The 13,480-nt window shown below is 28.6% G+C and overlaps 1 protein-coding gene across 1 annotated transcript in view; it reads right to left on the bottom strand.

Moving 5' to 3' along the window:
* LOC142329672 (E3 ubiquitin-protein ligase ZNF598) overlaps window positions 1-7,875 on the bottom strand; it is a 66,873-nt gene extending 58,998 nt beyond the window's left edge. The window contains exon 1 of the mRNA XM_075374352.1: window positions 7,602-7,875. Coding sequence (XP_075230467.1) covers window positions 7,602-7,778 — 177 coding nt within the window. The 5' untranslated portion in view covers window positions 7,779-7,875. The remainder of the gene's footprint in view (window positions 1-7,601) is intronic.
* Window positions 7,876-13,480: the final 5,605 nt, after the last annotated feature.

The raw sequence follows: 13,480 nt of genomic DNA, 5'->3' as shown, positions 1-13,480 counted from the left end.
TTAACATTATATTCTAACTATGCAGCATAATAATATAAATAATCTACCACACTAAAGAATCTATTTTGTATGTAATTTTTTTTAACTGTATGGTTTGCTCTGATTTGAATTACATACACAAAACAAAATCAATTCTTATTTTCAATTTACCAAATTGAGCCAACATTTTAAAACAGATAGAAGGGGTGTGAAATTAATACTTTAAAAAAACATAAAGTAAAGCTTTTCTTAATTTTTTTCTGATTGGAATCATTTTGTAAGTCAATATATCATATTGAGTAATAACTCAATTTCATGTAATCTTAGTATACTATAAAATGGAGACAGTAACATAAAAAACTGTACATAAGTTGATAAACACACACATACAGATAGAAAGAGAGAGAGAATTATTAAGTTAGATAACTTATAACAATAATGAACAGTTTTTTACGTATACAAATTCTAATAAATAACATAAAGTTCATGCAAAACTGTGATAAAAAAATAAAAATTGTGATAAAAAGTACATCAGACAACTTAACCATATCTTTAATAATTACGTGTAACTAATATGGTAAAAGGAAGTTTTTAACCATAAAAACAAGCTTTTAACCCTACAATAAGTCATAAGGAATATGCATACATAGTTAATAAAAATAAAACAAAAATCTATCAAAAATGTTACTTTTAAAAGTTTCCAATATATATTTACCTAATTTTTTTTCTAAGAGAAAATTGAATTGCACTACTTTTTTGAGTGTATCATTCTATAACAAAAAATTAGTGCATAAAAACTTAGATATCATACTGCATTGGTTAGATATGGCATAAAGCATGCATTAAGACACTAATTTAAATAGTACACAATGAATGCTCTATTTTAACTTGCTTTTACAGGAAGACACACGTTTTATATATTAAAAGTAAGAAAAATATAAAAAGCAGGCCTCCCAAGGCCAGAGTGTATACCTCCCTAAAAGAACTTGAGCTAAGGAATGTATTTATATTTATTTTTTTATCTGTGAAAGGCAAAAAAAAATCTGCAAATTGGTTGTTTTTACTTTTCCCAGGTATACATTGTATAAGAATTACATCCCTTTACACTAGTTATGAAATTATTGGGATAAGTGCAGCTTACCTGCTATAGATCTAAAACATCAATGTGGGTTCCACCATGTTCAAAGCAGAGCTTTATGTGCCTCCATGTCTATTGTTCATTCGTCAACAACATATCAGGGGTGATCATTTCAAATGCTGACTGAACAGTGTCTCGAATCTGCTCTTTGTTGACGTATCTGCATTTCGGATCTCTTCTTTTACAAAACCCAAGAATGCATTGTCAGGCGAGGTGAGGTTAGGGCTTTTTTATGGCCAAGGCAATGTAGTTGGTAACTCCTCTGACTGACATTCAATCCAGCAATTTGGAAAAATTTCATAGAGGCGTTTGTGGACATTCAAAGCAAAATGTGCTGGAGTATTGTCTTGCTGAAACATAACGACGTAAGTTATCCCTTTTGCTGTAAATTCTGGAAGCAACCACTCACTGATCAATCTCAGATAACTGTGCCATCAAAAGAATAAGGACCAAGGAGATGTTCAGCTGTCATCCCAGCACAAATCATAACGCAAAGCAGATGGTGTTCGATTTCCTGAAAAAAGTGTGGATTGTCTTTCGCCCAGAAAAAAACATAGTGGTTACAAGAGCTTTGTTAAATCGCACCATTTAACTGAGAACATGACATTCTTTTTATAATTTGCTTTCGGATAATGTTCAAACAATAACTGACTGGACGAAAACACAAATTTAACTTTCAAGTCCTTCCGCATATGGTCTCGCATTGTCGATCTTGAAATGCTTAACCCTGCAGAATGTTTGCATGTTGATTTCATTCATGATTGTTGAATAGATGCCTCCACAGTAGCACACATCCCAACTCAAGTGCTCGGCCTCCCACTTTGTGGCACATAGAACACTTCCCATTGCAAAGGTATTCTTCTCCCATGTCAATAACGTTTGCTGTGATAGTGATGATTTCCCAAAATGCATCAAGAAGCCATTCATACATATTCTCCAATTTTTTACTGTAGACATTCGAGGACCCACACACAAGCTAATAATCACACTTAGATTGTGATCCAGTAATATCCACCATAGTTCCACATTTGACTACGACGAAGGTCATTCCACCATGAATGAACACACCAGACGAACCCCACCATGGCTTATCCTCCCCACCTTTTCCTGCAGCCATGATCAATATTAACAGTGAAAACTGGCAACAATATAACCAATTAAGCTGGATTTAATACAGCGTAAAGGGTCTTCCCATTCACATAGTATAGTATACATAATGTATACAGGTCAAATTTTACAATTGTTTAGCATTTCGTGAAACTTTCTAACCAAAAACACGATTTTAGAATTGAAAAACTGAAAGAATATATGTATGTTATACATGTCCAGTGGCCTGTTTTTTTACTCGATACCTCCAGCCTGAATTGACCAATTTGGATGAAATCTGATATCATTTCTGTACATCAATGTACATAAGTAATCATTATAAAATGACATCATTTAATTTTAGTCACAACTGCTCAAAGGCCAGATAAATATGTAACTTATATCTTAAAATTTTCATCAAAAGGTAGTTAAATTTTTTCACATAATTTAATTCCCTGTAGGTATCCAAGATACTTTCTGACGGTGCTTATCATTTATCAGATGGACTTATTCAAGTCTCCATAAAGGGGTGAGGACAAAAAACTTTTCTTTTTGTCAATTCTGAACTCAGTCAAATTCTTGTACTAACTAGATAATTTCAATACATTAGTATATCACTTAAGTTAAGTATCTGAATAATTCCATAAGCCTAATCTTTTTTTGTCAGTTATTTTTCTTGATTTCTTTAGACTGGATTAACTGATTTTTATGAATTATTATAGTATAAACTATATCAATTTTAATATTACTATATACACCTAATAATATGCCAATGGAGTAAACCGTTATTTTGCAATAGTATGAGATCTAATAAATACAGTGAAATCAGTCCTGAACTGTCTTAATGATAGTGGAATCCAGTATTTTAGGTTAGAAACTCAAAGCCTGGGGCTTACTTTCATTTATATTGTGGTCCCATTAAAAAAAAAATTATTGTTTATTTGGAGTCTTCAACATTGATTAACAAACATTCTTTGAAAGATATTCAGCAAGCAAAGGGATTCTATAACCAAAAATATGAAATAAAATTAGTTTAAAAGTATATGACAAAAATCCACAAAGTTATTAAACCTAGGGGCTTAATTTTTCTTCTACGCAGTAGATGCTAGCATTGCATAACTTTTCCAGATTCACCAAAAATTAATGAATAATAATAATAATGTTGTTAAATGTTAATTTTTGAAATATAATTTATTTTAATTCAGGATAACAATGCACTGTTAAATTAAATTTTACTATTTTGAATAAAATGAGAAATAAACAGTTTAAACAAATGTTTACCAAAATCACTAGCTTTTATATATATGCACATATATATTAATATTTCACATTTTTATGTAATTTATAATATATATAAATTCAAATTAAAACAAGGGAACCAGGGTCTTACAATATAAATTCTGCAGCGAGATAAATCATCTTTTAGAAGAACTCAAGCAATTTATAAATCAGATTGTCACCCAAATCAGCTTGCAGTAGTCTTTCCAGCCTTGAATTTCTGCTGTCATGTGCCCAGCACATATAACCAATTAAAATGGTTTTACTTTTACACAACAAACATATGATTAAAGAAACTGGGGTTGCACTAAATGAACCCATCTCAACCTGGTGATCCCCAAACATAAATGGTACACAAGACAATCTCCTTCTAATGTTAGTTCTGTGCTGAACGTTTACACAGTAATAACATATCTTTAACCATACCTATTTTATTTCAATGATTAAGTGATTGCATACACAACATGAAAAAAATCGATATATACAGAAATAACACATAATTGATTTTACTTTTAATAATGTTACCTAGATAAGATAAATGGTCTGGGGAATAAATATACACCAGAAGTTCTTTGACTTGGCAGCTTAGATATATATAAATTATTACATTTTTTTTTTTTTTAACTTATGGATAAAATTACAAATGATGAATAAAATGTTAATTATTTAAAATATAATGAAAACCAATGAATAATTTTTTTTAAACATCTTTTGAAGACATGAGCAATTGACGTCATTACAATCTTAACTCTATTGTTCAGACATCATTTAGAAGACTGGGATGTTGACAATTCAAATTACTGTCAAAAAAAATAATACTATTAAACCAACTGATCTTTAAGAAAAAATATTTAATAACATAATCAACATAAAACTAACTCACTCAAGATTATTTAATTATTTTGAATAATTAGGGCTGATACTTAACCTAGATAAATCAGATTCCCTTATCACCTGTTAATTATAATATTTCATTATTATTATATAATAGACAATTTATTTCTCATTTTCACTAACAATATATTCTTAATTTTCATCCACACTCACTGTTAATAACTTAAATCACATTCAGAAATGATAAAAAACAAATCATAATATATTAATAAATCACAATAAAAATTTACTTCACTACTGAAATTGACTTTAAAAACCACAACCCGAAACTGACATTTTTTTACAAACTGAAATTAGGTTTGAAAAAGAAACCTAATTTCAGAAATATCTAACTTCTGACTCAGCTAATTTCAGAAAGAAGTTAACTTCAAAAACCACAACTCAAAATTGTTATTTTTTACAAACTGAAAATTAGTTTAAAAAGAAGAAACCTAATTTCAAAACACACAAGTTCTGAAAGAAATTGATTTTTGAAACCAACAACTCAAAACTGCCATTTTTTGCAAGCAAAAGTATCAACTGAAACTAGGTTTAAAAATAGATGATTAAGCAAATATATAACATAAACACTATAAAGTACACTCAATATCTGCAAGGTGATTATTACTTTTTGATGATTTTAGAGAAATTTTATAAAATAAATTAATGATTAAGGAATGTGACATTGTTTTGTCCCTCTGGTGCCAGTGTGAAATTGTTTCAGGGTGATAACAGGTTAACCTTATGATTATTGCTTAATATTACAATCAGGTACATGGATTGGCTGTTGTGGTCAACTATAGGAGATGGCTTCAGATATTGCACAATTGAAAACATGCAATAACCAGTTCATGAGATGGGTCAAAATACAATGTTAAATTTATATCCGCTTCTCATAAGGAAGTGCAATTGTGAAATAACATAACTATCATTAAATCTATGAATTACATTCAAATTTACAAATCACATAACATTATTGTAAGCTAGAAATGATGCTTACTACTAACATGATAAATAATTAAGCATAAAAATAATTAAAGCTTAATTACTAATAAATTAAAGTTAAGCACTATATTTTTAATAAAGTTGAAAGTTACCATATATTCATGATTAATTTGAATGCTGTATAACTCAATGACCTAGTCTAAAACTGATATTAATAATTTACAATGAATTTTTATAAAGCAAGCTATTTCCCAATTGCCTTAAAACTTCACTGTTATTCCTTCCTTAAGAAAGACTCTATACTTATTTACAAAATTATAGAACAATTTCATTATCTGCATTTTCTACAATTTTAGAAAAATACTTTTTAACATTTTTTTGAAATATATATTAAACTTTCAGTATGGTTTTAGGAAAAAATTGTCTGCCGATACAGATTTCCTAGTTTTTGAAAAATATTTAAAAAGTTTTTTTAAAAAAAGATTCCAATTTATCTCAGAAAAGGATTTGATTTAGTCCTACAATTTTTACTTAAGAAAAAACTTAGTAGCTATGGTATGACAGGAGCTATGCATATCTCACCAACCATAAATACTCAAAATTTCTTTTTATAAGAATAAAAAGCAGAATTTAAGTCCTCACTTAGAGTGTCATGGGGAAGTTTTCAAGGTCCCTTGATTTGCTTAGCGTTTACCCTATTAATAACCTGCCTTAAAATCTTGAACTATTCATTGTTATAATCTTTGCAGATTATACAACTATATCTATGTCTGAAGGTAACTGTTTAAGAGGAATTGACAATTTTACAACAGTTCAAAAATTTATTCACTGAATAGAATGTAACCACCAAACTTTAAACATGGATAAAACCTTAACATTGTGCTACTTGGATATAAGTAACATTGCTGGATTGTGTACACAGAATTTCAATTAAGATACAGCAGAATTTCTGTTGCCTATAAAGGCATTTTTTTGGGGGGTATTTTATAACATGCCAAATTTTGTTGAAAAGATCAGATTAATTTCATTTACAATAAAATCAAACAGCACTTTTTTCTTCTAAGTGCTCCAATAAAATAAGATTGTCACCTTATTAAATATTTATTATGCTTTTGCATATTGGCATCTGAAGTAATCTCTTTTTTCTTTTAAGAATGAAAACTCATTTTCATTCTTGAGGTTTTTATGAGATTTTAAGATTAAAAAATGGACTGTCAGATCATTTTTTAATGCTCCTTTTTTTAGATCATGAAGATTTAATACAAAATTAAAAACATTTTTGTTAAAAAGAACAGTCATTTACTCTTAAAAAATAACAATAACCACTTTTACCAGACCAGACAAGATAACTGTTTTTTGTATTGTTCCACACAATACTTTAGCTTATGAGAACAAACCTTAGTTTCTTCTATTGCAATTTTTAAAGCATTACTGAAGCATTAAAAAAAAAATCTTTCCATTAATTTATTTAATAAAATTAAAAAAATTTCTTTTACATGATTTTTTAAATGTTACTAATTAAAACCAATCCCTCTCCCCTCCAAAAAAATTTAAATATCAATCTCGTTCAAAGCATACATAAATATGATCAATATAATTTCAATAAAACCATCTGTATTGTGAAATATTTTAGTTTTTTTTTTAATATTTAATATATTTGTGTATTTAGTTTAAGATGATCATGTTTTTATATTTTACTTTACAATTCATTTTGTAATAATGAGATCCATATAATGTAATGTATGTACTGATCTGAATAAAATATTTATCTATTTAATAAAATAAAAGCTGATTTTCTTATATTTAATTTTTTTTATTAATAAGCTTTTTTTGTAATACAATAGTACATTTATTTCAACGACTGCTTTAACAGTAACCTATATAACTATGAGTGAATAATTATATTATTCACTCAATTTCCTTATTTGAGTAAAGGCCTATCTTATCACTTCAGCACTGCTAAATTCTATAAAAAGTATCAAAACTAAGTAATGTAAATATTGGTAAACTACTGTACAGCTAAGAATATTAATGAATTGACAGTGTAATTTTCACTCAAATACGTTACAATAATTGAGGACGAAATATATACTACGACCACCTACATATATTTATTCAAATAAAAACTACAAAAACGAATGCACGTGAAATATCCACTCCTTAACTTAGTTCAACATTGCAGATTAAAAGGTTAACAAACAAAAAATACTGCACGACTCTTAAAATAAACAAAGCTAAGAAAGATATTTGTAAATAAACATTAAATTATATTCATCAGCAAGTTTAATATTGAGCAATTTACCTTCGGCATATCTTGCCTACATATGGGGCACTCAGTCTGGCGACATAAAACTCTCATTCTGGTAGAACACTCGTAACAAAATGGATGATCACATACTCCGATTGAAAAAATTTCAATGTTTTTAAAGCAAACAACACATGTATTTTCACAATTTTCTTCGGCTGTTACGGATGACATTATTCCTGAAATTATTTCAAGCAGTTGCAATATAAAACATTCGATGTTCAAGGACAACTCACTCTAAGCTAACTTACCGACAAATCAGCTGCTTTACTATTTGATGACTGAAGTTTTAATGAGTTGTTTTTTCGTATTTACGAAAAAATTTCTGATTAATGTTAAATACTACAATTACTTATTTTATTTATCTTAATCACAATCAAATAAAATTTATAACGGAGGACAGAATTAATTAAAATAACAAATTAAAAAATTATATTCAATATAATACAAGAATGATTTTGTAACGAACGAGCGAAATCAATGCCTTCTTCATTGAGAAATTAAAATGTCATAAATCTGTGCTATTACAACGTACGTAACGAGTGGCGGTTCGATCAAAAAACATAATTTTTGATAATAATAATTTGTTTAGATTCAAAGCAAAATTATAATTACTGAAATAAATTTTAAATATTTTAAAATTAAACATTATCCATGTAAACACTAAATATGAAATAAGATTAATTGTATTCCATTTACTGAAATTTAAATGTAACTAAAGTGATAAGCAATGAATAATACACAAAAATAAAATAATTTGACTTATCAAATATAACTATACCAGAATTTAGTACAAACCATAAATTTCTACCAAAAAAGTTTATTTACTTATGATACACATGGGTTTGTTATAAAAGATGTCAATTATCCATGTGTTTTTTTATATATCTTACAGTATTTCAATTTATTAATTTTTAACATGTTGAATATCAGCTGTTTTATTTTTTCTAAGTTAATAATATAGAAATAACACAAATGATTTACAAATACGTAAAAATTGTTTTAAAGATATCAACAAAAATTAATGTATTTATGTGTAACAAGAATTTATGTTTCTTTAATGATAATAAAAGAAATAGAGAGCAAAGCCAGCTATTATCATCTTAATTCATGTCCACATGTTGTCATATAATATTAATTCACATAAAATCTTTATAATAACAATAAGTCATTTATTTACTCCTTCATTCATTATTTTTTTAACCATAAAATATCTGCCCTTAGAAAACTGAAATTTTGTAGGGTCGGGTCCTAGGTATTGCTAAGAAAATTAAAATTTAACCCAGTATCTTGCTAAAAACATTTGTTTGTCTTGTTAAAAACATTATTTATTATAATTTTTAGTTTTAGCTAGAATTGAAGTTTTTACCACCATCCCTACAGATGGATACTGTTTTTTTAAATCCTGATCATTTTAGTACCAAATTTAAAAAAAATTCAATCCTTGAAGGGATAGCTCCTCTAACAGCCTGATCATTCTGTAGCAGGAAAGATAAATTGCCTATGTAATCAACAAGTGATAGAATTGACTGAAAAATGTCAGTATGAGAATTTGTCATACAAGTTGTTTCAGCTATACCTATTAAGTACGAATCTTAAGAAAGTAGTTCTTTCTTGTAGCTTAATTAGTACTAGATAAGCCCTTTTAAATGTACAACCAAAATTGTCATAACTGAAGTAAATTTGAGTAAAGAGTAGAGTTTATATAGAGTTCACTATTTAAAGTACATTTAATAATTTGTATTTCTCCAGCTGGTTGCTGTTATGTTATCATTGCTGTGCTATTTATATTTATTAGTCATACTCTACCATATAATGTAAATGTTTATGTGTTGATTCAACGCATACTATGGTATTACATAGTATTATCTTACCTGATGATGCATGCCTACTTTTCTTTTCAATTCCCAGGGTCATCTAATGATTACATTTCTATTATGTAAAGTAAATGGAAAGGTATTTTGAGAATAAAGTTTACAGATTAATTGCAAAAAAATTACATTCATGTTACATTAAAATATGATTTACACCTTTACAAAAATTCTAGAGGGTTATATAGTTTGAAAAGATAGGAATGTAATAGTGGTTATTATTTCTTGCCGAATAAATTGTCAAATTGTAATGTGTAATGATAATGTAATTAATGATGTAAATTGTAATAATGTAATTGTAATGATGCCCTTATGAAAAATTTTATTTAAATTAACATTTTTAGAGGCATTGACTGATATGTTATTGAAATAAGTTTTGTAGCAACATGATTGAAAATACACCCATGTTGCTTAAAATTTAAACCAGTTTCTTAAATACAGCTTTGGCCAGTGGACAGCTTTCAACTAATTTCCAGATAGCTAATTTGAATTACATAATTTTCAGTACCATCTGATCATAAGGAGATGCAGTTTACTCAAACAATGAAATAACTAATTTTGGTGATAAACATTCTGTCTGTGCATGTGGGTTATGTAATTTATCAATCTGTTCATTTTAGGTTCTTCCTAGTAGCCAACTGGCTGTTTGGGAGAGATTTTTATGAACCTTTGTATCTATGCTTTAATGAACAGCGATTTCAAATCCTAACCCCAAATATGGGTTGTTTTTAAATCTACATCAGTATCTAACTATTCTTTATGTATTGAAAAATCAGACTAAATTTTAATCAGTTAGTACCAATTTTGTTATTCCTAGTCTTATGCTTGACCTTTCTCTGTGTCACTTGACTTCAGCTGCAAGATATCTTTAGATTGATTGTACTATGATTAAACAAATCTTTATATTATATTACGGAATAATTTAATATATATTAGAAGTATTACTCTCTCTCTCTCTCTTTGCATTTGTAATTGATCTTAACTTAATTGTCATCTGATGAGGATTTAAATGTTCCCTTGTTTATCATCACACCAGTAAGTAATACTACCAAGTACTCTATGTATAAAATGTACTCAAATTTTCTTTCTTGTAAGTGTTAATAGACAACTGGATATTATCAATTAGCTGTGCATAAATTGATACTAAAATGGATAACAAATATATTATTATAATTATTAATAATATGAATACATTTATAATAATATGAAAACAACAAAATTTTATAAATTCTCCTGAGCATTTTTATTTTAGTCTTAACATCCAACTCACAAAAAAATTAATATATAAAAGAAATTACCTACATATTTTACTTCTGATTCATCAAAGAATTTAAATCAAAATTAATACTCAATTATGTTTCTGCTGAAACTGAAATAGATAGTTTCATTGTAATAAAATCTTACTAATTTCCGAGGAAATACTCCAGAATTAAAATTTTATAATTAATCATTGGTACATGGTGGAGAGGATTCTTTCAACTTTTCTATTGCTCTGTAAGAATTGATTTGCTTCAAAATACATCATTGCTCTTTTATACATAATCTGGTGGCAAACATTTTGTGATTTAGGCATACGCTAAACATTAAAAAGCTTTAATTCGCTCAAAAATAAAAAAAATAAAAACTTAAAAAAGATGTCAACTTTATGAACAAAATATTACATGAAAGAAATGCAGCCTTTAAATTTTATTTATTCGTTATATAAAATTTATGTGCTTTAGAACATTTTTTAAATTATTTTATTTTTTTATTTTATGATTTCCTGCTTTTGTAGAATCAGAATATGCTACTATAAACTATTTATGTACATAAATCTTCATACTGATACACCAGAGACCTGCCCTGATAACTTCTTCATCCCCAAAACAAGGCTCTGAAAAATACCAGTTGCCCTCCAGGAAAGAGGAAGAGATAATTGACTATAATTATTTGACATGTTGGTAATATTAATTAATTTGATGAGAGCTGTTAATATTGTAAAAAGGCTTTATGAAGTACATTACTAATACAATATGGTGGACAACTGTTTTTGTCAACTAGCTGAGCTGGGCTAATATTTTTGCTTAATCATAATGTCTTACATGCATTTGGAATTACAGTGTTGCAGCATGAAGGCAGTTTTCATTATTGTCTTCCTCCAATATCCAGTAGAAAGTGTTGCATATGACAGCTGAGTTTTTCAAATTGCAGAAATTTGGGTGTGTTATTACCAAGGCAACATACTATCACCTACATAATGTCTCTTCTCACCTAATGGTCAGAATCCTGTTTTATTTTATGGTACTATTAAATCACATAATGTTTGTTGCTAGATTACATATAAAGGAGAAATAGTTGATTTTGAAGCAAATCAATTCTTTGTAGGGCAGAAGAGAAACTGAAAGAACAGCCCCTACTACATACCAATGATTAATTATAGGATTTTAATTCTGGGAAACATCAATGGTTAATATGTTTTGCTCACTTCAACAGATTTTTTAAGTAATTATACATCCTTTAGTATGATATTATTTTACCTATATACGCTTTTCTCCTGCATACAGCCTCTGTAATGTCTCTCTTCAGTCTCCAGCAGTAGTTGGCAAGCATATTTGTGCTCCACTTTTCCTGGTAGCATGTTCCATCATTGATATGTCCTGGTCATCATCCTCATCATTTACATCATTGAAGTTAGGTGGAAAAAAGTCCAAATACTTGTATGAATGCTACATGTGTATTTTTAGAGGTATATGCGTTCCGGTTTTTTATAGTTTTCAAGTTCACACACTAACTCCACATAAATCTCAGCCTTTTTTTTTCAGAACAAAGATTAAATAAAATTTTGAAATAACACCTATGCTGCTTTCTCAGTATCATTCAAACTCCTCTCAAAGTCAGATTCCTTTATTTGTTTACATATCTGTGATCTAACAAAAATTCCTTTTTTGATCTTCGTCACTGATACTGGGAAATTTGCTTTTACAGTATAAAAAACCTTGGCCATTGCAATCCATTGCTTTGTAAAAATTTTTCATCAAATCAAGTTTTATGAGTACTGGCTGAAAGAAACACATTTTTTGGATTTACAAGAATTTGACAAATAACATTTTTCTATCCAGTTGCGAGTGCTCCTCTCACTGGCCAGCCTTTTTTAATGTACCCACTGAGTTGGTCTAGCGGTGAATGTGTCTTCCCAAATCAGTTGATTTGGAAGTCGAGAGTTCCAGCATTCAAGTCCTAGTAAAGGCAGTTACTTTTATACGGATTTGAATACCAGATTGTGGATACCAGTGTCCTTTGGTGGTTGGGTTTCAATTAACTACACATCTCAGAAATGGTTGAACTGAGACTTTACAAGACTATACTTCATTTATATTGATACATATCATCCTCATTCATCCTCTGAAGTAATACCTGAATGGCAATTCCCAGAGGCTAAACAGGAAAAGAAAGAAAGCCTTTTTTAATGTAGTTATTTTTCCTACCTCTGTTGTCCCACTAGCATAACAAATAGTACTTACTATAACCAACCTGCAGTCCTAATAAAATGGTTATCACCTTCATGTCTCTACATATGTGCCAAGAATTCTTTTCATACTTTATTATAGTCAGTAAAAATTCCATATTGTCATTCGTATCCTTCATTTATGCTAGATAAGCAAGAGGAATTGATGGTTTCTCATTTGAATTATGAAGGGGAAGGCTTTAAACTTATTTTAGAGGGATTTATAACATCCATACTACAACCTCCAGTTCATAGGATTGTGATGCTGTCCTAGTAAATCGAATAAAGAATTCATATTACTATAGTAAACTGTATTATCTTGAAAGAAGAATAGGTGCTAAAGTTCTTGCTGCCTAACATGGAAAAAATATATTTTGTTATTTGAGGAGATTCCAGTCTTTTAATCTTCAAGTCAGTAACTCAACATTTTAGACAAATTAAGATCACAAACCAAATCATTAACTTATGCTTGAATAATTTTGTGAGGTTCAGTGCTTTTACCTTGGAAATCTGGATCCTCT

The sequence above is a fragment of the Lycorma delicatula genome, chromosome 9 (assembly GCF_047948215.1).
Source record: "Lycorma delicatula isolate Av1 chromosome 9, ASM4794821v1, whole genome shotgun sequence".
Taxonomy (NCBI): domain Eukaryota; kingdom Metazoa; phylum Arthropoda; class Insecta; order Hemiptera; family Fulgoridae; genus Lycorma; species Lycorma delicatula.
Note: the sequence above shows the minus strand (reverse complement) of the source record. Positions and strands in the feature narration are given on the sequence as shown.